Source organism: Ursus maritimus, unplaced genomic scaffold, assembly GCF_017311325.1.
Source record: "Ursus maritimus isolate PB19 unplaced genomic scaffold, ASM1731132v1 scaffold_29, whole genome shotgun sequence".
Classification (NCBI taxonomy): Eukaryota; Metazoa; Chordata; class Mammalia; order Carnivora; family Ursidae; genus Ursus; species Ursus maritimus.
In genome coordinates, this window is record NW_024425452.1 from 24,681,085 (window position 1) to 24,706,520 (window position 25,436).

The 25,436-nt window shown below is 34.9% G+C and overlaps 1 protein-coding gene across 2 annotated transcripts in view; it reads left to right on the forward strand.

Annotated features, from left to right (window-relative positions):
• RIMS1 (regulating synaptic membrane exocytosis 1) overlaps window positions 1-25,436 on the forward strand; it is a 466,474-nt gene that overhangs the window by 180,167 nt on the left and 260,871 nt on the right. Inside the window, exons 3-4 of one of the 2 annotated variants that reach the window (XM_040643616.1) lie at window positions 14,142-14,355; window positions 16,840-16,851. In XM_040643616.1, coding sequence (XP_040499550.1) covers window positions 14,142-14,355; window positions 16,840-16,851 — 226 coding nt within the window. Of the gene's footprint in view, window positions 1-14,141; window positions 14,356-16,839; window positions 16,922-25,436 lie in introns of those variants that run through there. The other variant, XM_040643666.1, reaches the window with a different exon arrangement.

Sequence of the window (25,436 nt, forward strand, 5' to 3'; positions counted from 1 at the left end):
ATTAGATGCCTGAAAATTAGGGAACATTTCCCTAACTTGAGAACTTCTCATTTCTCCCTCATGGTTCTGTGATTTCTGGGAAACAGAGCAGCTTACAGAGCTTCATGGGACTGTTCACATTTTAAAGGAATTATTCTGATCAAATATTACAAATGTAAGATAGTGATTCTTTGTCCAAGTTACACCAAAAGGTCCCTTTTAGCCACCACATCCCAGATTTTATTTTATCATTCAAATGAACAAGCAGCAAAACTTGGTTAACTCGCTAATGAGAATACATTTAATGTGCGTAAATTTATTAGATGTTAAAAGTAAAAGGGAGCACAACTTTTTGACATGTTAGGAGTTTTCTATGTATCATTCATTCATCCACCATTTCAGAGCACTGAGAATACTTACGATTTAAGCAGTCTAGATTACTCAGTTCAAAGCAGCCTAAATGATAATAGTCTTTTTTAAAGTATCAGATTTTAGAGTCTCCTTTTTTTTTTTTCCTTTCTCTTTGTATGAGTTAGCAACGACCATTTAAAAAGGCTGAAAAAATTTCAGACAAAATTATGTGTGTTCCTCCACAGTGGGTGTATCTTCTGGACATTTCATGAAACAAATAATACCGGCAGGCTCGCCTTTCTCGCTTTCATCTTGTAAGATGACCTTTGTGCTCTTTATCAATGGTCAATTGATAAATGATCTAAGTCAGTCATACTGATACCCATCTGCCAGGAAATCCTGCCAGCCAGACCTGCTTCCCAAAGTTATCGGCTATGTGTACTCGGAAACTTAAAAGCAAAGTACTTTGTTTTCTCATGTATTATCTATGTGGACATATAATAATAATAATAGCTAACATTAATTGAGCTTTGACCATGTGTTAGACAGGTACTAAGCACTTCACGTTGATCATCTCAATGCTCCCCCAAATCCTGTGAGGTTGCTATTATTACCACCAATTTGTAAATGAGGAAACTGAAGAATAGAGTTTAAATAATTTCCTCATGGTTGTGCACTTAAATTTTTATATTTAATCCCTCCCAGAAGGCAATTGTGAAGTTGGTTTATTTTTTCCCTTCCCCACAGTAATAAAACATAGCAAGTCTGGTGAAAGTAGTCAAGAATACAGAAAGATAACGTTACAGTGTGTTGTGCAGGCATGAATTGAGTACCTAACACTTTGGTTTATCATGTGTGGACACCACCTTCTTCGAAATTGCCCTTCGTTAGGTCAGTTAACATGGTCAAATGACGCATTCTGGACAAGTTCATGTGGAATGTAATTAGATGTATTTAATATTGATCAATTTCATATTTATGATGCAGATGGTATCAACATTGCCTATTAGATTATTGTCTTAAAAACTAACTTCATTTCTTTCTAAAATTTCATTCCTACTTGGTATACTACTTTATAGTTTCTGTTCTTTTCACTTGATTTTCTTTTCTTGAACTGTGCTGTGAGTGAGATAACCTGCTTGTGAAAGTATTAAAACGACTCCCTCCTGTGCCAGATTTTCAGTTTTAGACCTCTGACAGATCTCGAATGTTAGAAAGCAGTGCTATTGTTCCATAATTTAGAAGCCATCTATCGAGGCCCAACACACCAAGCTTCTTCACATGCAGGGCCTCGCGGCACCCAGGAGCACAGTGAAGGTGCATTTTGGGAGATGAAGTGGAACAAAAATTTAAATGTGTGCTAGTGGGCCTCCGTGTCCTGAGATGCCTTCCTTTAATGCTTACTCAGGAGTGGCCTCCTATGGTAAATTGAAAACGGAATTAAAAATAAATGCTTGACTGAAGTAACAGGCTATAACACACTAATAGCTAATCATCAGCTTATTTTTCCTAAGTGTCATCCCTCAGTGCTTTCAGAACACTGTTGGATGCTGATTGGATGAACTACATCTTTAACAGTGCTAAATGGAAGACCAAAAAAAAAAAAAAAAAGAAGAAGAAAAAGAAGAAGAAAAATATCTGACAAAACCTTCAATATATAATTTTTTAAAGGACACATAGAATGAGGGTCCTCCCCAAAAGAGCAGAAATTCCAACACTGTATAAATTTTTTTTGTTCTTTTTCAGTGACCTCCGAAAACACATTTTTTTCTAATAAGTTACCCCCTGCTGATTCAACCAATTTTATTTAGCACATTAGATATTTTAAAGAAAATTAGCTTAAATAACTATTTAAGAACTCAGGGTAAAAATTAAAATCTTTAGTGCCATCTGCTGGACATTTGTAATAAGTAAAAATTATACTCCTGTTAACACTACAGACTAAAAATGGTTTTAGACACAAACTGAAAAATTATTTTTTCAACTGTAGTAATTTTAAAAATTATTCAGTAATATCTGAGGTAAATTTATGAATTACTGAAATGTTTATGAAATACATAGTACTATATATAAATATAACTATATATATTATTATTATTATAGCCTTTTTTTACAGTGAACACTTTTTATAGACTTTATTTTTAGAGCAGTTTTAGGCTCACAGCTCAATTAAGAGAAGGATTTCCTATATACCCACTGCCCCCACACATGCACAGCCTCTCCTGTTATCAACCCCCCCCCCCAAGGGGTACATTTGCTACAATTGACATTTGCTATAATTGAACCTACACTGACACATTGTTACCACCCAAAGTCACGACCCCATTAAGGTTCATTCCTGGTGTTGCACATTCCACATTTGTCCTGGTTTGGACAAATGTGTAATGGCACATATCCACCACAGTAGTATCTTACAGAGTAGTTTCATTGCCCTAAAAATCCTCTGTGCCTCATTTATTGATCCCTCCCTCCCCCTAACTCCTATTATGATCACTTAAAAAGCGTAGAAATGCTAATAAGTACATATCTGTGATTTATAATATTGTAAGTTTTTAAAAATGGTGAACATCAAATTAAATTATATGGCAATATTTAAAAATTTTGCAGCATATTCTTTATAGATTGTCTCTCAAATTTTGCACTTATGATTAAAATTTATGTGATGAAGATTAATTTTATCAAGTGTGATGAAAGATGTATGAAAAAAAAAGCCTTCATTTTCCAATTTAACCTTAATGTAGGCATCTCTACTATGTTATAGTCCCCAGATAATCTATACCAGGATCACCTGGGTTGACCTTTAAAAGGACAGGGTCCTGGAATTTATGCCAAGTCTACTGAATCAGAAGCCCCGTAGGTTAGTCCCAGCACGTGCCTCTTAACAAAGCCCCTAAGATAATTTTGATGCAATTTAAGAACACCAAGTAAACATCCTTCACAAATCAACTTTTCATGCCTTTAGCTATATTCAAATGAGTATTCTGAAGATAAGAAAGTGTAGTGGAAAAGTTGAAAGTAGAGGACGTAATTATCACAAACCGGTTTTACAACCTTATGTAAGTAACTTAAAGTAATGGGTCTAAGTTTTCTCATTTACAAAATGAGAAAATTGTGCACAGTGATTTTCAAAGTCCCTCATCCTCTGTCTCTTATTTTCCTAAATATTTCCATTTAAAATTAGGTTTTGGAATCTTTCCTTTATCTTTTCTCATTCTGAGAATAGAGTTTGAATGATTCCAAAGTAATGAACCCCAAGTCCTAGCAAAGAAGTAGGGGGCTTTGGATTCAAGCTTGTACAACTTGGTTTCTTAAATTTCGGAAATGATTCACAAGGATTGAAGGAGAAAATAAAAGTGAAATTCCAAAGGAAGCTAACATGGTCATATGGAGAAATAGTGTGTCATATTCCTACAGATTGGTGTTAAGTGAAAAATGAGCTTAAGTAAATTGCGATTAACAAATTATTGATAAGTTAAAATTTTATAATATTTGGTAAGGGTTCAAGTTGCATTAGGATGTTCAAGGCTGAAAGGAAGACACTGTTGTAAAAGTGAGTTCACCTGTATTACACAAATTTGCAATTACAATCAGTTCCTTTTGAAGAATATTTGATATATATGTTAAAAACCTGTAAGCAACTTGTATTTAAAATAAGAGTATGTGTGAGGCACTGGGTGGCTCAGTCGGTTAAGCATCTGCCTTCAGCTCAGGTCGTGATCCCAAAGTCCTGGGATAGAGCCCTGTGTCAGGCTCTCTACTCAGCAAGGAGCCTGTTTCTCCCTCTCCCTCTGTCCCTACCCTTCCCTGCACCCACTTGTGTGCTTTCTCTCTCTCAAATAAATAAATAAATAAAATCTTTAAAAAAATTAAATAATATATGTATAATATAATCTGAAAAACCACAAAAATACATCAACACATTTTAACCAAGACTAATTGTTCCCCCAAGCAACAAAAAACTATTTAGTCAATAATAGCCAATCATAAACCTTCGTTAATTTTGTGCACAGAGTCTAGAAGGTTACATTTTGTTAAAACAAACCAAGTTTTATGTTTATGATCAAATTATATTAGGCTCTGAAAAGAAAAAATCAGTCTCTAATGTGGGCACATGATCCCCATGTACAAAAGAAAAAGACCATTTTCTGAAATTTATCAAAAAGCCTTGAATAAAGTAATAAAATAAGTAAAACTCAGTATCCTCTTATGTTGTATGTTGTTTTCTTTGTACCCCCTAGAGACTCAAGCAGTTGGAGCTCAATAAATGTTTGTCCAATTGATGTTTGTAAGTCTAGCAAGTACTGTGTTTGATACAATGGTAGGTATACGATATTTGAGAAGTGCTTGTGAGAGATGTTTAATAAGTAAGTGGGAGCAAAGGGAGACTCACCCCAGGATGAAGACCTGGACAATATCTCACAGATGCTATTTTAGCAGTGGGTTGACATAATCGGTTTGCTTTGTTAGGAAGATCATTCAGACGATATGAAAGATGCACTAGAGTGGGGAAATCCACTGGCCAGAGCCTAGTTTAAAAAGTTGACAAAATAATCCACGTGAAGAATAGTGAGAGTCTTCACCACAGATGGTAAATTTGTGCTATGCATCTTACCACTACAAAAAGGTTTTTTGGCTTGTTTTTTATATATGTGCTTTGTATGTGAGTCTGAGTTTTACTTTGATTTGCTTTTCTTGCAGCCTTTTTATAAGGTGCAATAGACGGGACAGCTACATATATGTAACTTTCTTAGGGGACTACATTTATCGCAAGAAATTTCCTGGTGGAGGCAAAATGCTCCCCAGTGTTCACTAAGTGTGTGTTCAGTATATGAAAAAAGAGAGAGAACGAGAGAAGATATCTTAGGAAGTCCTTGACTCAGGTATTGCTCACTTCATGCGCAATGGAAGGAATTAAGAAATTTGACATGAATCAGAGAATTGTAGCTGAAGTGGAAGACTGACTCTTACAGCATATGTCCCAGGGTCCTTCTAGGAAGTTCATGGAGAAGCCAGAAATCTCAAAACTAAATTTCACAGAGTCTCTTGCATCTAGGGTTCCTGATATGATTTAGGTTCCAGCAGTCAGATGTATGAGATGAATTGAAACTCAGCTGAACGGAGGGCCAAGCGCAGCATGCGGGGCAACCATTTTGCTGGCTTCTCTGGCAGGCCCAGAGTGGCTGTCGTGATGCTTTCCAGGTCGGAATGCATCAGCTGACGTGGTGGGATCCTAACACCAGCAATCTGGGCAATTTCTGAGCCTGCAACTTCCTGATTGAGCTGGTCTTTTGTTTTAGGGATCCTTCTTGGAGATCAGGCTGAGAACCTGCTTCTGTCCCCCTTCCAGCAATTTTGTATCACCAAATTCCGTAATTTCATCTTTTTGCTTAAAAGACCATGATGTTATTTCTCAACTCAACCCTAACACAAGGCACTATTATTTCCAAGCATCATTACAAAAAATTCGTCACCACTGGAATGCAGTGGAATTTTACTGCTCCTCTGTTACAGAGTAGAATCAGACAGTTTTATTAAGAAGGGGACAACTGTGTTTGGGGGCTGAGAAACCATTTTTTAACTGCACATATGTCTTCACAATCAGTTACGTGTCATTATTGGGCTGTCATTCATTAGAACATATAAATTGGGTGCTTATTTGCTGATAAGACACTAAAAGATAATAAAAGATAAGACACTAAAAGACACTTATTTGCAAAGACACTAAAAGATAATTTAATTTCAGCTTCCATCTTTGAGAAGTTTGAGAGCTTTCACAGCTGTGTAGTTATTATCTTAGCGTGCTTTCCTCTTTCTTTGCTTTAGTGGTGCTACTAACATTACCACGTACCGTACTTTTAGTATTCAGAAAATAGTCCAAGTTGTAAATCACCTAGGAAAATGTTTTTGACTAGCTACACCAAAGAAATCTCCCTGAATATTTTACCCAGAACTGTTACTCTGTATGGAACAATCTACTTCCATTCCTTGTCACTTGGTATATATTGCCATAAACTGTTAAATTATGTTTATATATAACTTACTTCCTAAGTAGACTGTACCCTCCTTGGAATAAAGAACTGTGCTTTAGAGTTGAGGTTAGTGTGAATTTTTTGACAATAGAGTGTGAGGCTGAAAATCTTTTAAAGCAAGCCTCCAACCTACTGGCTAGCAAAATGTTTAATTTCCTTCATTGTCAGGTCTTTCTCCTGGACACCCCCAGGGCTACTGGAGGTGCTTAACCAATCTCACCTTCTCAGAAGAGCTCTCCTGGCTTTTATCTCCGTGTCACTAACTTCATGAGGCCTTTATTGTACTCTGTTTTATGTGTCCTGTTCCAAGGTTGGGAAGGAACACATAGGCCATCCTCACTGTTTTCAGTACCCATGCCTTCTCCGCATTGTACGCACATCCCAAAGCAGTTCTCCATTTCAGACTGCTATGCGTAGATTACCCTAGTCTCTGCCCTCACTTCATCTTTGGGAAAGCCCTTACCTTCCTTCCTTCCTGCCACTTAGGCTCTTGAAATTTCAAAGCACTAGCACCCAACCCCTCCTAGTCTAGGCAAATCTAGCCTAGACTTTGAAAAGAATAGCCAGGAAGAAAGGTGTGATTATCTTCTAGCTTCTGACCACTTTGGGGATGGAGGAAGGAAAAATGCAAAGTAGAAATAGCTGAGGTACTATGCCAGTTACAAAGATTTCTCTGCATTCTACCATTACGATCATTTAGCATCTTGCTATGTACCTTATTTACAGTAAGTGATCGACAAATACTTATTAGGTGAGCATGTCATTAGTAATTATCTGTTTAAATTATTTCACATTTATAGAATAATGTTTTTAGACATTTAGAGAATGATATTTAGATTTTTAGGCATTCGTCTTTATTTCCTTCAAATATGTGCCATTAATCACCCAAACAACTTGTTTACAACTGGAATCTTGGAATTTCTTGAGTTGAGTGCACAGATGTTAAAATAATGCAATGATTATTACATAGTGAAACAATGGGGAAAAAATTCCATCCAGGGAGAAAACCAAGGTTTCTGTATCAGTGCTTTTCTTTTGATAGTATTACATATTTCATAACATTCCATTTTCTATCTAGATAATTTAAATCTGAGATTTGTGATCATATGTATTTTCAACCTTACCAATCAATAAAAATATAGTGTTAATTCTAAAATTAAAATATACAATTAAATTTCATAAAAAAAGATTTTGCATTTGCAGTCCTGCATTTACTGAAATTTACTGGCATTTATAATACTGCATAATAAAATATGTATTTCCATTTATTATTCATAATAGAACACTGTCACATATTTGATATGGTTTAAAGCATTAAAACATCAGATACAAAAAATAAAAATGCTGTTTATAGTTTCACTACCAATATCCTGATTCCAAAAGCAAAATTTATTATGAGGACCACATCTTGACAGAGTAAGATATCAGAGTAATGTAAGGGGAGTACGAATTGAGAAGAGGGCATTAAGGTTGATTTTTAAGAGACAGTTTAGTAGAACACTGCAGAAGGTTACCAAGTAAGTAGATTTTGAAGAAGTGAGAGTAATAAATGCCATACCTTCCTCCTTCCCTTCCTTCCTCCCTGCCTTCTTTCCATCCTTTTTTCCTTTTGTAGTGTCTTCTGACAAAAAGGAACACAGTGGGAAAATAAGTTAGAGAGGTTGATAGGGACTTTGGTTGGACTTTTTTTCTCAGTGAAGAATAAGGGAGTCCCACCTGTAAGGAGAGGAAGAAGCCTATGAAGAAAGAGAGTTGAAGATGCAAGAGAGTTCTGGGCTGAGAAACAGCATTTTTTTTTCCCGCTCTTAATTCTCTCCTTATGGGAATGTCCAAACTAGTAGTAGAAACATGGACTATTAGCCGAAACCAGGAAGGAATTTTAAATACACATGAGAGAGTCCAGATGTGTACACGCCACCAAGGGAGAGCTTCCAGGAGGATCTGAGTCCTGGTAGAGTTTGGAGTGAATGGCCTCACGAGCTGTGGGGTGAAGCACTTGTCACAGAGCTGCCCCAGGCCACTTAGGTACAACCCTCTGGGAGAAGAACACTGTCCCCTGGCAATTGTCATCCTTACGAGCTATTCTGAAGGCTGGATTTTTCTTCCACTGGAAGAGAGACTGGCAGAGAACTTCCCCCTAAAATGTCCCATAGAGGAAATGAGAACCTAGAGACCTCACCATCATACCTCAATTGAGAAGCCTTATCTTACCAACCTTCTTGCCATGGACTACTGGAGAAAGATATGTTGCTGCCTGCCCACCTGTCGTGGCCAGGGAAACCCCACGGCCTAAGCTGCACAAGCACTTAGGGAACCAACATTGGGTTCATAAATCATCAAAGTAGTATTTTGAGTCTTTCAGGAGAACACAGGAGCTTGAAGTCAATTTGAGAAAAGAGTTTGGGAATAAATACTATTAAGGAGTTGAAAACCGAATGAAAGTATTACTGAGTAGAATTAAAAGGTCTGTGGAAGTTTCTTGGCCTGAATTCATCAGCATAACTCTGGCTTTTCCATAGTCAGCTTTTGTTCATGTACCATCAATTAGTCATGATCAAAAACTGACATTTCCTGATAGTTAACACTTTCCTGCATCCAGAAACATTTTCATTTGCAAGTGTCCTGCTTTATGTGGGCCCAGTATAAGACCTGAAGTATGTGAATTTACCATGATATATTCAGGTGGAAAGGAAAAGCAAAGCCCTAGACGAAAATTAGTTTCCTCATCAATAAAATGGGAATTTACTTCATAAATTTATCATGCAGTTAAACATATGTATTTCTTCTTTAAACTAATTAGGCATAAATGGTCAACTCTTGCATATTTTAATGTTGTCATATATATTCTATTTTTTTAATTCTTTACAGCACTCATTTGTTATTTAATATTTGATGAGATATTACTGAATTTTTCCTTTTTTAATATGAAATATTTCATACATACAAAATCATGTTATATAATATACATGTAAAGTACAAAGAAAAAGAATAAAACATACAATATGAACCCACCACTCAGCTTAAGAAATAAAACATTTTTAGTACTGTTGAGGCCGAAAGCTTGAAATATTTCATATCTGCGTGAAAAAAATGTTTTCTCCCACTGAACAAAATAAATATGTATGAACAAGTATTATACTCAATAAGCTTAACATGTTTATCCTACTGGACAGATATATACATATACATATGTAAAGTTGCTAATTATGTTGTCCAGGTATCCTCTATCATTTATTTTTGGCCTGTTCGGCCTATCAATTACAGAGAGAGAGGTCAGTAAAACTATCCTACTATGAAGGTGGGCTTCTTTATCTGAGTAACTTTATCATTTTTTGGCTTTATATGTTATCATATGCAGTTAAGTTTAGAATTGTTATGTACAAAATGAACTGAATACTTTTTAAGTAATAGATTACCCTTTTTATCTTTAATAATGCATTTTGCCATAAATATAACCCCAGTTTTGTTATTGTTGTCCTTAGTCTTTCACGGGGATATATTGTTTCATTCTTTTATTTCGAACATCCTTTATAGTTTAGGTATATCTCTTCTAAACCTCACTTAGCTAAATTTTAAAAATCTGACATGTTGATTTTTGTCTTTTAATGATGCTGTAGTCCATTACACATACCGTGTGCCTCCTCAAGTGTTGGATTGTTTCTACCATCGTGTGCCATAATTTCTAATTGTCTGGCTTCATCTGGGGTTATAATTTGTTTCAATTCCTGTCTTCTGTGGATTGACTATTCCCTCATTCCATGTTTTTCCCTCTACTGGTTTGGATATTACACACTCTATTTCAATTACTTCTGGTGGATACCTAACTACAATGTTATTTGTTCACTTGTATAAAAGTTAAAACTGCAGTTCTTGGTCCCAGAGCCCCAGCACATGTCCCAAGGACAGTGGTCTGCTTCAGAGCTTCACTCCTATTTCATTTTTCTCCTTTGAGGAGCTCCACACTTTTTCCCCAACTCAAACAGGAATTAAAGTGATTCTTTTATATATTTTATCCAGTATTTTTGGCATTTTGTGGCAGTAAGATTTTTCAGGATATATAGTCCTTGGTGTAAACTTGTTTTTTTTTTTTATTTTAATAATGATTTTTTATTATATTATGTTAGTCACCATACAGTACATCCCCGGTTTTCGATGTAAGGCTCGATGATTCATTAGTTGTGTATAACACCCAGTGCACCATGCAATATGTGCCCTCCTTACTACCCATCACCAGTCTATCCCATTCCCCCACCCCCCTCCCCTCTGTAGCCCTCAGTTTGTTTCTCATAGTCCATAGTCTCTCATGTTTCATTCCCCCTTCTGATTACCCCCCCTTTCTTTATCCCTTTCTTCCCCTACTGATCATTCTAGTTCTTATGTTCCATAGATGAGAGAAATCATATGATAGTTGTCTTTCTCTGCTTGACTTATTTCACTAAGCATTATCTCCTCCAGTGCCGTCCATGTTGTAGCAAATGTTGAGAACTCATTCTTTCTGATTGCTGAGTAATATTCCATTGTGTATATGGACCACAACTTCTTAATCCAGTCATCTGTTGCAGGGCATCTCGGCTCCTTCCACGATTTAGCTATTGTGGACATTGCTGCTATGAACATTGGGGTGCATATGGCCCTTCTCTTCACTACGTCTGTATCTTTGGGGTAAACACCCAGTAGTGCAATGGCTGGATCATAGGGTAGCTCAATTTTTAACTTTTTAAGGGACCTCCACACGGTTTTCCAGAGTGGCTGTACCAACTTGCATTCCCACCAACAATGTAGGAGGGATCCCCTTTCTCCACATCCTCTCCAACAATTGTTGTTTCTTGCCTTGTCTATTTTTGCCATTCTAACTGGCGTAAGGTGGTATCTCAGTGTGGTTTTGATTTGAATTTCCTTGATGGCTAATGATTTTGAACATTTTTTCATGTGTCTGTTAGCCATTTGTGTGTCTTCATTGGAAAAGTGTCTGTTCATATCTTCTGCCCATTTTTTGATTTGTTTATTTGTTTCTCGTGTATTGAGTTTGAGAAGTTCTTTGTAGATCTTGGATACCAGTCCTTTATCTGTAGTGTCATTTGCAAATATGTTTGTTTTTTTTTCTAAATGGACTAGGAAAAAAATATTTGTGTATGACTTTTCCAGTTAGCAAGTACATATTGGCTATTAATAAGGAAGTGTATGTCTTAACTATCTTTCTAAACTATGCATTTCTAATGCTATTTACTGTTTGGTAGAAGAAAGATGTCATGTACAAAATACTAATAGTATATGGTTAAATATACTATGAGTGACTAAATAAAATGCTATGAGTCGTAGCAGAGTACATTTTCATCTCAGTGTTCAGTGCCCTGCACATGTGTATTGTATAAAAAGCCCCTTTTGAATGGGACCTATAGGATGGACAAAAGTCCTTTATGATTGAATTTTTAAAGAACAATGGATTTTCAAACAATTATACCTCAGTATAAAGCATATACTAAATCAGGAGCTGACAGACTGGTCCACAGGCTCAATCTGGCCTACTTTCTGTTTTGGTAATAAAGTTTTATCGGAACATAGCCACGCTTATTATTCTTATTATTTACATATTATCTATACTACTTTCATTCTACAATAGAGTTGACTGCTGCAAAAGAGACTATATGGCCCACAAGGTCTAACATATTTACAGTCTGGCCTTTTCCTGGAAAGTTTGCCAATTCCCATACTAAATCATATGCTGTATCGCAAAGTTTATAGGGAAACTTTTTCCTTAGCCTAGCTCTCTCACTTATATTTACTTAGATATATTTGATTTGCTGGTTCTCACAATAAATATTTACTCATGCACTCCCTCTATGCTTAGAGTTTATATCTGTTTCTTTGATTAGAGATATTTCCTTACTCCCACTCCTTAATAATTATTTTCTTTAATAGAAGCCTTAAGATTTCCAATGCTATTTTGTAAGGTTGCTTCTGAAATAATAGATATCCACAGTTGTTTTCTACCAACTTGAGCCTAGATTGGTGGTGCTTAAAGCATAAAAAATTTAATGTACCAAATAACTCCACTCTTTAAGTCAATCAGGTATTCTTGCATTCATTAAATATCACTATGTCTTTCTATGAACTGAAATTAGCTAGCCTTTAAATTGGGAAGGGCTTCAGATTCTAAACTACTTTATTTCCTAGTGCAAGTACATTTGCTTTAATTATGGGAATTTAATAGAAGAAGTATCAGTTGGCAAAGCAGGAAAGGGATTTGAGAATTTTTAAAGTAATTGTTAAAATTCTACTCAAGAGCTGTTGACATTAAAAGAAAAATATAATGAAATCCCAGTACTTCAAACACTACAGTCCTTACACCTAACTTACTTGATTCTGTTTCCAGGGAGGACCAGGTCCCACAGTTATCTCAGGTGTAGAGAATCAAGCTAACTGCCCATATTAACAATAGCATGTGTGTACTCTGTGTCCTAGGGAATAGTCACATCCCACACGCTTGCTCAGGTACACAGGTGATTTTCCAGGAGTCTCTCCTTTGTTGTAATGGCCAATGGCTGTTGGCTAGGCCTGGGACAACTCTGTCAGTTCTCATTTATGAAACTAAGGCATCCTTTCACTGGCGATTCACTGGGTGTCATAGTGTTCTGTACAGAGCAGCGAACAGTTTCTATTTGTAGCAGTTTAAAATTGAGGGATTTGGGGCTGATGGGAGGGGAGGAGACTCGAATCATATCAAGTGTGATCATTCTTATGGTAAATGGTTTGCCTCAACAACTTTGGTTGCATTCATTAACTAAAGAGTGGTAGCAGCTCTCATACATATAACCTGAGAGAGATCAAGCGAAGTTGTGGTATGTAAAAATCTAAATATTTGTAAGGTGTGGTTTAGAACTTTTCATGTGACATGAAAAGACTAGTGAGCTCAATTATAATGTATAAGGTAACATTTTACATTCTGTATGAAATCAGACACTTGATATTGAATATATAAATAGTCTCCAAGAATAGGGGTAAAGGAAGATACTTTGTGGAAGACACATTGCATAGCATTGTAGTTTAAAACAGTATTTTTCCAGGTATACACCATGCTCAAATAGTGGGCCACGGAATCAAGTGACTGTGACAAACTTTTTTTTTTTTTAAGATTTTATTTATTTATTTTGAGACAGAGACAGAGAGAGAGCACGAGTGGGGAGGAGAGGGAGAGGCAGGCTCCCCACTGAGCAGGGAGCCTGATGAGGGGCTCGATCCCAGGACCCCAGGATCATGACCTGAGCTGAAGGCAGACACTTAACCGATCGAGCCACCGAGGCACCCCGGCAAACTTTTTCTTTTAAACTGTAATCAGTATTAAACTTAAAATAGACTGAGATAGAATATACCAGAGTACATCATATATAGTTAGGCTAAATATTTTCTATAACTTTTGCTTCAGTTGTATACATACATGAGGGTGATTGTAAAGTGTCGAGTTCCATAGTCCAAACACTTTGAAAGCTGCTTGTCTAAAAGAAGCAGAGGCATGGAGTGGATACGTGAATCCCACTGTTGGGACTAGAACAGTGATTATATAAAGTCTATTTATATATGGTTCATTGCTAGTAAGCAAAATCGGGACTAATGGAATACATGTGAATACATTTTTTACCACTGGCGGTAAGATTAGTGGGAAAAATTGTTTTGTGTGTTTTGATTTAGTTCAAAGAGCCGTATTGCTGTTCTGTTAGGAAAAATTGTTTTTGTTTTTGTCTTCTGTCCTTTACTTAGTTTGCTACCATTTTCCCTTTTGCCCAGGAGATTGCATCAACAATTTGAAAGCTATAAAGAACAAGTGAGAAAAATAGGGGAAGAAGCACGGCGTTACCAGGGAGAGCACAAAGATGATGCCCCGACTTGTGGAATCTGTCATAAGACAAAGTTTGCTGACGGGTGTGGCCATCTCTGCTCCTACTGCCGCACCAAGTTCTGCGCCCGCTGTGGAGGCCGCGTGTCCCTGCGATCCAACAACGTGAGTGTTCCCTGAGTCACTCTGATTGTGGGTAAAAAGCAGAAAACACATGCATGTTAGAAAGTAGACCTGGGCACAGATGTACCCATTAATGTGCCCTTTTCCCATTTTCTTTATTTTTCATAAGGTTCATAGTAGTGGAGTAGTGATGAAAATAATTCATAAAAAAGTACTTTGCATGTGGATCTTAATAAATTTACGATTCCCATTCAAAACCAACAGATTATCTGTGGGAGTAAATTTATTTTCTGAAGAATGTAGTCGATGCAGATTTAGTATCATGAATTATGAAACTCTTGCAAGTTGTTATGGCCGATTCTTGTAAAAAGGGAAGTTTCTGCAACAGTTGTTTCAGACTGAATGAAGGTAAAACATAAGGTAAACTGTGTGGCATTAAATTTAACCCAAGATAAGACATATAAAGCCATGATTAGTTTCTGTGAGAGTAATTTCCTATTTGTTGTCATGGTAAAGTAATGTAGTGCTAAGTTTCTCTCATGGAAATTATTTGGATATTTAAAGAGTATGTCAAAAAATGATTTTTTAGATTTGGGGATTTTTGCACTCATTTTCTTCTCTGTGAGGTGTAGTCTCACCTGATGCAGTTTCCTTGTTTGGCTTAAATAATAGCCGGTCTTCTGTTATGCCAGTGCTTTAAATATATACAGTTTTTGAGGCACTGAGATGCTCATTTAAGAGGACTAAATATGATGATTTGTGAAGTACTAGATAGATTCCAGTAGTTTCGAATACATTTTAATGTACTTCATGATATTCCCTATCTTAGTATGATAGAATTATTTATAGGGATGTCTGGGTGAGCTTTCTTTGATATAGGTCTGCAGTGTAATACAGAACACTTAAAATTACCATATACTTAAAGAATTCCCAGTGTTTCTCTAAATAATTTCATATATTAATTAATCATGTATGCAATTTAACATAGTACAAAGTTATATTTAAAAATAACATGAAAGCTTTAAGCGCTCTTGATATTTTCCTAATTGAGAAAATCACGGTTAAAATCAAAATCAATCTCCCTATCAATATTGTATTCATTGGTAGTGTATTTGAATTGCAAGCAGGGCATTCTAAAAACCTCTTCTAGTGGAATTAAGATATTCAGTAAAATAGATATCTTTTAAGGTGAGCCCACTATTATCTTTGTGGCCTTGGGAAGATAATTAACTTCTCTGAACAACAGCTTCTTTATCTATGAAACTAGATAGTAATAATTACTGTCTATGATTATTATGATAATTAAAATCTAGGTCTTTATGATATATATTTAATTTTTCTTTAAGTGCCATTCTGATGACCAAATAAGTTTTCCTCTTTTCCTGCTAAAAGTTTTTTAGTAAGTTATCGTATGTGATGCTAAAGCCTTTTTAAAACTACCTTGGCTTAAAAGAGCATCTGCCACATAAAAAGGTGCACAAGACCTATTTGTTAATTTTCCCTTCTTTGGTGTTCTTAAATGCACTATTTTGAGATGAGTTCTCACAGATGAGACCTGAGAATGATAGTCAAAATATTTAACAAACCATATGGCCTAGGGGTACTGTCCAGTCTGAAAGGTGCGGGTGGTAAGGACTAATGTGCAAATCAGCAGAGTGGAAATGCTGACTCAGCACCTCTAGTGGCATGTTTTTAACTTTCCACCATAGGTTTGCGGAAAGCCAATAACAATACAGTTAACTATTGATATATTTAAAGTACTTGGGTTAAACTCATGTTTAAAGGACATTGAGCTAAGATGTACCTCTGCTTTGGAGTTGACATCCAAGCCTAATTTAGTCTATCCGTCTTTACGAAACCCATCCAATTTGAAAAAATGTTCAGAAGAACAAAATAATAGAAAGCACTGCTTTAATCTTGGGCATAAGTCAAAAATACTGTATGACTATATTGTATTGGTTTTTCTTATAATATTGTAAATGTTGAAATGTATCTTACAAATAAATGTTGCTTGTGGAATAATTTATGGCTACAATAGTTAACATCTTTTTTCCTTATTTTTATTTCTTACAAATATTTCCCATTCTTAGATTTTCCAAATTGTAACTATAAATATTTTAACAGTAATTTGATAAAATTATTCACATAATTTTATGCATTTTAATAAAATGTCTTCTTAGTAATGGGAAGACTAAATATAATGGTGAATTAGGATTTCTTTCTGAATAATGTTTTAGATAAAGATGTAATAATCCAGGTTCTAAAAATTTTGGAAATTATAGTACCCAATTTTTGTATTTACCATAGCGGGAACTGCATATGTGCATTCTCAATGGAAGCTTGAACAATGAGTATTTTGGGGAAGAGTATAAACATTTGCTCTGTAAAATACTTGTGTTTTAACACTTTAAAAATAATACAGGATTGTTTTCTTAAAATCTGTTTATTAACATATGCCTTATTTTTGTTTTTCTCTTCTTCTTTTTCCTCTCTTTTTACTCTGCTTCCTTGGATGCTTTCCCAAAGGAGGACAAAGTGGTTAGAATCCATGCTTTCTTTTCTATCATTTGTTACTATACTGCTGTGAACTTTATTAAGTGAATGTTTCACCTAGTCTTGTTAGTCACTATAATTTCACAAAGAAATCATATGCTAGGAAAAGGTCATTCCCAGTTCTCATGGAAAAATAAATAAATAAAATGAACATCTAGAGGCATTACAGAGTTTTATATTAATAGGCAAAGTCTGGGTAGTTTGAGTTCATGGGAACAGTGATATTTTAATAGAATTTAAATCATTATGAACTAATTTGTCCTCTCAGCTTTCTGAGTTTTGATGATGATTTCATCTGCAATAAGGAATAAACTCAATGGAAAAATAAACTCCAATAGGTTGTACCTTTGTCCTCACTCAGTAGCTGCATAGGCAGGTGATTTGAAATTTTATAGCGGAAGGAATTGAATGTACTGATTGAGTGGCAAGAATGAATCAAATTAAGATCAAAAGCTCAAAAAAAAAAAAAAGATTTTTCTATGGAACAAAAGTGGCAGAGTTGTCCTATTGAACCACATTTTGCCCTTTTTTCCTCTCTCATGCATAGAAATCACTCCCTAGGGTGGCAAAAGGTCACTTTCACTCTTACCAGCTACAGAAACCACAGAGGCTGAAATTAACGAAGATAGGATCCAAGCGGAACCTTTAGTCAACCTGTCTTCTGTATACAAAATACATGGTTTCATTTGGTGTAAATTACAATTTCCCCAAAGCTCATTAATTTCCCAATATGAGACTGAGGCAATGAGTATTTTGGGTTCAATATATCAACTCAGCTGCCTTTGTTCAACTGTTTTAAAGTTTAAATGATGTACTGTAGTGCATACATAGCAAGCATGACATGAAACTGAACAGTAATCTTTTTAATCTTGGTGCTAATATATGTTCATCACTGTTTTCTATGAGAAAGAAATCAGGTTGAAAATTATAAAAGATAGTTTGTTTTCACTAAATGTGTTTGCCTGTACCATTAGTGGCATCTGAGATCATCTTAGGGGCTATTATTTAAATGCATTAATGTACTGTATTAGAAAAAATATAGAACTAGAATATCACACCTTTGGTTTCATGAATATTACTTTGAGTGAGGCTGCATTTGAAATGTAGATAATTTTAAATCCTTTTAAGAATAAACATTTAAGTAAATAATAATGCTGATGCTTTATAGACCTGGTAGTATAAGGCTTCAGGTACTCCTCTAGGGCTGGCCAGACTCATTGTCCCTTTGGCAGCACTTCCCATAATGGCAGCTTATTGGTGCTTATTATGATTACTGACTGTGTAATGGGAATTCAGGTGCATTTTGTGGTTCTCAGGCTAAAAATGGAGTGGAAAGACCTATCAAATACAATCACTTTCAGTTATTTTCTTTATTTTAATTAGAATGCTCATATCTACCACTTATTTTTAAGTACTTTGTCATAATTTCATTAAAACCCTTTTCAGCCTATTGAAGTTGTTCAAGGAATTACCTTTCTAGTCCAAGGAAACTGAAACCAGATTTTGTTTTAGTTGTGCTAAAGAGAATAACTGAAGAGTAAGCAAAGTGCTTGATTGTTGGTGCTTTCCCTATTCCTCTGAGCTCTTTTATTTTTGGTAAAGAAATTATCATTTATAGGTGTGTATGTGTTAGTGTGAGCAGAAAAAAAAAGAGGAATAAGGATGGATAAAACTTTTCTAAAAGCAATCTACATCTTGATCAATATAACGAATTCTGCTTAGTCTGTTAAATTGGTGAATAAATATGACTAAAATACTAATGTGTATGACATGAAGACCTAAGGATAGCTAACATCTAAATATGTCTTTTATTAAGCCCAGCAAAGAAGTATTAATGATCATATTTTTTGCAGGCTGGCAGTATTTTATTTTAAAACTTCACTCTTAGTCTAAAGCACCTCTCATAATAACTGGAAGGAGTGTGTACTTGCTTATAAGGAAAATGGCTGTCATAATCACTTTGCAATTGATACATGGAATAGCTTATAATAGGAGAGAATTTTATATAAGTGCATACTCTCATAAGTAAGATTATGGTTATTTATTTCACTGAAAGCCCTCTTCCATACCTAAATTTATAGGGCTAGTGCAAAATTCCCCACAGTCTGTTTAAATTTCTTTTGACATTGTTTTCTACTCTCTATTTGGTGCTAGAGTATGGAGTTTAGGTAGCTCCTTTGATAATATGAACACTTCGCTGTTGGTAAATCAGCTTCCTTGAATCCTCCAAATTAAATTCCTTTGGGATATCCTATAAATTTTCATCAGTATTTCGTTTTTGGTTGGGTGAGTGGGATTGTTTTACAAATACAGCAACTGAAAATGAGCCTTCCACACTTCTGGTTAATCTTTATTTTCACCAAAAATATCAGGTTTTATAAGTTAGGAGTGTTTTTTAGTAAATGTCAGCAATACCATGAAAAACAGAACCCTACTATTTTCTCATTCTTTCCAAATATGAAAGCTGCACATGCCTACCTTTTAAACATCATGTGTAAAAAAAATGCTTTTATCTATTCAGATACTAATTAACGAGGTACTATGTGTTTACAGAGTCATGATTTTTTATTTTTTTTTTATTTTTTTTCAGAGTCATGATTTTTTAAACTGGCTCCTCATAGCTTTTCATTAACGTTTGTTTTTAGAAATAATGCTAAATGATGTGTTAATGAAGGAAGTACGTTTTTGTAGAAAAAAGCTCATAAAAGGTAGGTATTGGGTAGAATGGGGCAGTGGCAACAGAGTTTGGAACTGGCCTTATTGTAAAGTGCTATCTGTGGGTTAATTGGTTCTTAATAGCATAAAGAACTTTGTCCTCACAGACTCTGGGATCATGGCCTGAGCCGAAGGCAGACACTTAACTACTTACCTGAGCCACCCAGCTACCCCATAAATAAAATCTTAAAAAAAAAAAAAAATACTATCATCTTAGATAATTCAGAAAGTTGTAAGTTTTTTATGCCAAATTTGTTTTAAGGATTTGTTACAATATTTTTCAAGGGTGTGGAATCTTTCTTTTTTCTTTTTTTTTTTTTTTTAAGTGAGTGTGGAGCCCATCTTGGGGCTTAAACTCAAAATCCTGAGATCAAGACCTGAGTTGAGATCAAGAGTCAGACACTTACCAAATGAGAGGCACCCCATGGAGCATGGAATCTTAATCTCTTCCATTTAACATTACCATTCTGGTAATGTTTGCTAATATTCAATAATCTTGTAATCCTGGTTTTCCTCTACCCCAAAATCATTATTTAATGCACTTATAAAACTTGTTTCAGGAAATTACAATTTCACAAACCAATGTTAAATACAGATGTATAGCAGGACAAAGGGAGCTCCACTGGAGTATAGAAAAAAATCGTCCCTTGTAGTATAAAGGAAAAGGGCTGTGGTAGAAACAGCTTTCACAAAGCTAAAGACTAAACCATGGGCGAACTCCCTGGGTTTTGTGAACAGAAGTTGTCAAATTTCTTGTTTATATACCTAAGAGTTGAGTTACTGAGTCATTTAATAGCTCTATGATTAACATTTTGAAAAACTGACAAACTGTTTTCCCTAACAGCTGCACAGCAATGCGTACGGGTTCCAGTTTTTCCACACTCATCAATACTTGGTATTCTCTGTTTTGTTTCAGTTTTTTTAAGCCATCATGTTTCATGTGAAGTGATGTGGTATCTCATTGTGCTTTTTATGGAACTATTTTTAAGTGAAAACTATTAAACTGGTTTGATAGCTCCAAAGATTCACTTTGATCATGTAGATTTAGTTTCTTACATAAAAATGCTTCCAAGTTAGCAATTTCTTGAGAAAGTTTTTTCTTAAAAGGCTAGCATATTCAAAGTATTAGAAGCTCACTTTCTTTCTTCTCTAGGGATTCCTTATGTCCCTTATGTTAGAATTATATAAGTACTAATTAATCTGTATGAATCAGAACAGGAGCTCTGTTAAATTGAAGACACCTTAGAATCTAATATCTATCTGTCTAGACCAGCTATCCCTAGGGTACACACTAGGAGATTTTTTTTTTTATTGCCAGTTGAAAGGACTATTTTTTAAATATTCAGAAAGTACTAGCAGTTTCAGCAGATTTACCACTCAGCCATAGGTCCAGAATATTAACACACAAACTGAAGCCCAGGAGGTAAAGGACTCTTCTTTTTTGTGTACAAGATATTTTCTTGAGTGAGGTGAGCTTTTAGTAGCATGTGAACAGATAGACATAAAGACTAAGTAACCACCACCCAACTTTCATTATATCCCTGATGTCTGCCATTCAACAGATTCATGAGCAGATAGATTCCCTATTATTCCTGCTAATAGTGAGGAGTATATTATTAGTCACAAAGCCTATTTTTGTCTGATATCAGTAAAGCCACTCTAGCTCTCTTATGGTTGCATTGTACATGACATCCTTTTAGTTTTATCTACTTTTATCTTTGAATCTAACATGTGTCTCATATTAGTAGCATATACTTAGGTCTTATTTATTTATTTATTTACTTACTTACTCATTTATTTTAAAGAAAGCCTGACAATCCCTGCCTTGTGATTGGATTTTTAATTCATTCATATTTAATATTATTATCAATATGATTGTATTTTTCTCTTATTTTCCTTTTTTTGTATTTCATTGTTTGTTCCTCTGTTCCTCCTTTTTGCTTTCTTCTGCATTAAATGAGTATTTTCTAGTCATGTTTTAATTATTTTAGTGAATTTTTTCCAATACATTTTCTGAGTTATTTTCTTTGTGGCTCTAGGGTTTCCAAAATACATCCTAACTTATATGAATCTACTTTCACACTACCTTAATTACAGCAAGAGATATAAATATTAATTCTATATTGCTCTATTCCCCTTTCCCCTTTTTTTGTGCTATTATTTTAATAAATTTATGTCTATATATGTTAAAATGCAATAATATGTTTTTGTAATTATTACTTTATATAATTACATAATCTTATATATTTTAATGGAGCTGAAAGAAGAAATAAGAGCAAGTATATATTTATAGGCTTTGTTATATAATATTCTTATTTACTATTTTTGATTTTCTTCATTTCTTCCTGTGGATTCAAGTTACCATATGGTGTCCTTTCTTACTTCAATGCAACATTGCTTTCACCCACTTCCTTTGTGCTGTTATTGCCAAGTATATTTGATTTCCATATGTTGCAGGTTTAACAATGCTAGTATATTAATATTGTTTTATACTATTTTTAAAATCACTTAAGATAAAGAAGAAATACAAATTAATACTTTTATAATTACCTATAAAATTTTATTTACCAGTTTTTTTGTTTTTTCATGTGAGTTCATATTATTGTGTACTGTCAATTCTAGCTTTAAGAATTTCCTTTAGTATTTCTTTAAAGTGACTCTTCCGGCAATGAATTCTATCAGCTTTTGTTTATCTAGGAATGCCTTTGTTTCACCTTCAGTTTTTGAAAGTTAGTTTTGCTGGATGTAAGATTCTTGGTTGACAGCTTCTTAAACTTCTTTCAGCACTTCAAATATATCATCCCACTGCCTTAGACCTCCATTGTTCTGATTGGAAGTCAGTTGTTAATCTTATTAAGTGTTTCTTGTACATGACCAGCTATTTTCTCTTGCTACTTTCAAGCATTTATCTTTCCGAGCTTTCAACATTTATTATCATGTGTATATGTCTGGCTATGGATCTCTTTGTGTTCCTCCTACTTTGGTTCATTGAGTTGGTGGATGCAGTTTAATGTTTTCCATCAAATTTGGGAAGTTTTTCAGCCCTCACTGTTTTGATTTTTTTTTTCTGTCTCTCTCTTCTCTGGATGGCCACTCCTATTATACATATGTTGGTTCATCTAATGGTAGCCCACATCTCTCTGAGGTTCTGAACATTTTTTTTTTCATTTTTTTTTTCTCTCTCTTTTGATCAGATTGCACAATCACTATTGAGCTATCTTTAAGTTCACTGATTTTTTAGTCTGCTGGCTTAAATCTAATGTTGAGCTCTCGTAGTGAATTTTTTTATCTTGGTTATTGTACTTTTCAACTCCAGAATCATTTTAGTTTGTAATAATTTATATGTCTTAATATATCTTCTCTATTTGATGAGACATTGTTTGAACTCCCTTGATTCTTTGAACGTATTGATAATAGCTCATTTAATGTCTTTGATATTTCCAACATCTGGGCCCTCTCAAAGGAGGGTTCTGTTGCCTGCTTTTTTTTTTGTTGTTTGTTTGTTTTTGTTTTCTTTTGTTTTGTTAATGAGTCACACATTACTGTTTCTTTGCATGTCTCATAATTTATAGTTGATTACTGGTCATTTCAGATAACACATTGTAGCAAATCTGTGTGTGATCCCTGTCTTCACTCCCAGGGCTTTTTGTTTGTCTTTCGCTTCATTATTTGTTTAATGAGTTGGCAATACTATTTCAGTGAGACCTGTTTCCCCTAAAATGTGCAACCTCTGATACTAGTACACATGGGCACAGCTTTGGAAATGTACACATCACTCTGACTTCCTCCCCATCAGGGCTGATGGTGTTTTTAACCAGCTGTCATTTTCCTCTCTCTTGTCCTGATCACCTTGTTTAGCTTTTAGCTATTCTGCTTGTGTTGGATCCAGTCTTTAAAGCCTGCTCCAATTCCAGACTCTTCCTATCTGTTTCCCTAGTTCTTTCTATTAAACTTCTAGTTTGTGTACTGTTTCAGTTGCTGCTCTCATAGAACTATCAGCCTCCTCCTGTGGCTCAGTACCAATGTTTTTACAGTGCTGCTATGCTTGAACTTTTCCAGTGTCTGTTCCAAATAAAATCAGTTCCCTCAGGGAAAGCTACAGAGGTCTTCTCCTATGATCTGCCTCTTCCCCTTGTCAGAACCTCTGTATTACTTCTCTAGAGATTGAGATAGGGACAGAAGCCTGCTTCTCTCAGATAGATACTCCTACTCTATGAGTGTGGCACTGGATGAAGTCAGCAACCTTTGTTCTTACTTTTCCTGGAATAGAACCTCTGTCCTCTGAGCAAGCTAAGACATAGGTGATTGAGGTCCAGTAATCTTGGTCTGCTACACCTGCATGAGCTTCAGTCCTACAGTTGGGAAAAGTGTAAAAGAAGGGAACCCCTGACCACTCAGTTACACTTGTCTGGAATAGAACTTCTGCAACATAGAGTCAGAATGGGGAATGAGAAATGCTGGTGGCCTTCCCCTCTGGGGTAGATACTATAGCCCTTGACTGGGAACTTGGGGTGGTGGGAGAGAAAGCCTATGTTCTTGGCTATATCCACCCAGAATAGAATTTCAGTCTTGCTAAGCTGGTTGGTGAGAAGGAAGGAAGTGGGTTGTAACGCAAATGCCACAGACTCTCACTGTTCTTATGGAGACTTAGTAGAGTTCCTTGAATAAAGATTTCTCCAATTTCTATATGCCTTTTGGACAACTTCCAGGGATTTCAAATAGCTGTTTTTTAAAAGTAATTTTCACCAGTTATGGTTATTTTTCCAGAGAGGGAGCATGCAGAGCTCCTCACATCACTACTCTAGAGGATTCTTGATAGTTCTGTGTTAACACTTATCCATTCACCAATTCATTTATTCATTTTTCCCATGCATTTATTCATTCATAGATTTTCGCCCATGAGCAGTCTTATATATAATTTTTTTTCAAAATCAACTCTCAATCACTTCAAAAATGCAATTTTATAGTGATAGATGGCACGATGTACTCTTTCTGTCTAATTTAATATAAATTTACTTCTTTGAGCTTATTATTTACATATTCAAATTAACTGTGTGTGTCAATGCATAATAATTTTTATTTAATGCTATATTAAATAAAATAGAATTCCCAAAAACTTCCTCCTTCCTCTTTGTGTATAGGATGACAACCATCTGGAAATTCTATCAAGATCCCTACTCAAACCTTTACTGCCAAAAGTATCATGTGCCCATTTGCTTATAAGCCACAGGATCATGACCATTATTCATATTCTATTTATTAGAAGTGTTTTGGAGATATCTTTAAACCTGTAAAATATATTTTAAAGTTATTAGAGTTGTTTTGCAGATACTTAAAAAAAAATAATATGTTCTAAATCTGGTAGCCATAACTTGAAGTTAGGTACCTAGACCTTAAGAAATCCTTATTTTCATATATTCTCTTACTATGGAATTTAATAAATAAATGTATTGACTGAGTAATTTATTTTGTTGTTGTATAATATGTATATGCAGTAGATTCTTTTCATACACATAAACTTCAACAGCAAATGTTTTTCAAAATTCCATTTGAATTGTTTTAAAATGATAGAAAACTTTGTGTGTTTACTTTATAAACATCTATGTTGTAAAATATTTAATTTTCATAAAAATCAGTCAAATGTTTTTATTGACCAATAAAGTGCTGTTGCAGCAAATTATATGGGTAAAAGTAGAAGATTCACCTTCTGTGGGGAAAATATTACACCTTTGTTCTCTTCAATTACTTCTGGGAATTCGAAAGTGTCTGTGTCTTTAAACTACGTAAAAACACAGAAGACCAACAGTGCCAGTCTTTAAACGGAGTATACAATTATGTTTTCTGGTATAAGCTAA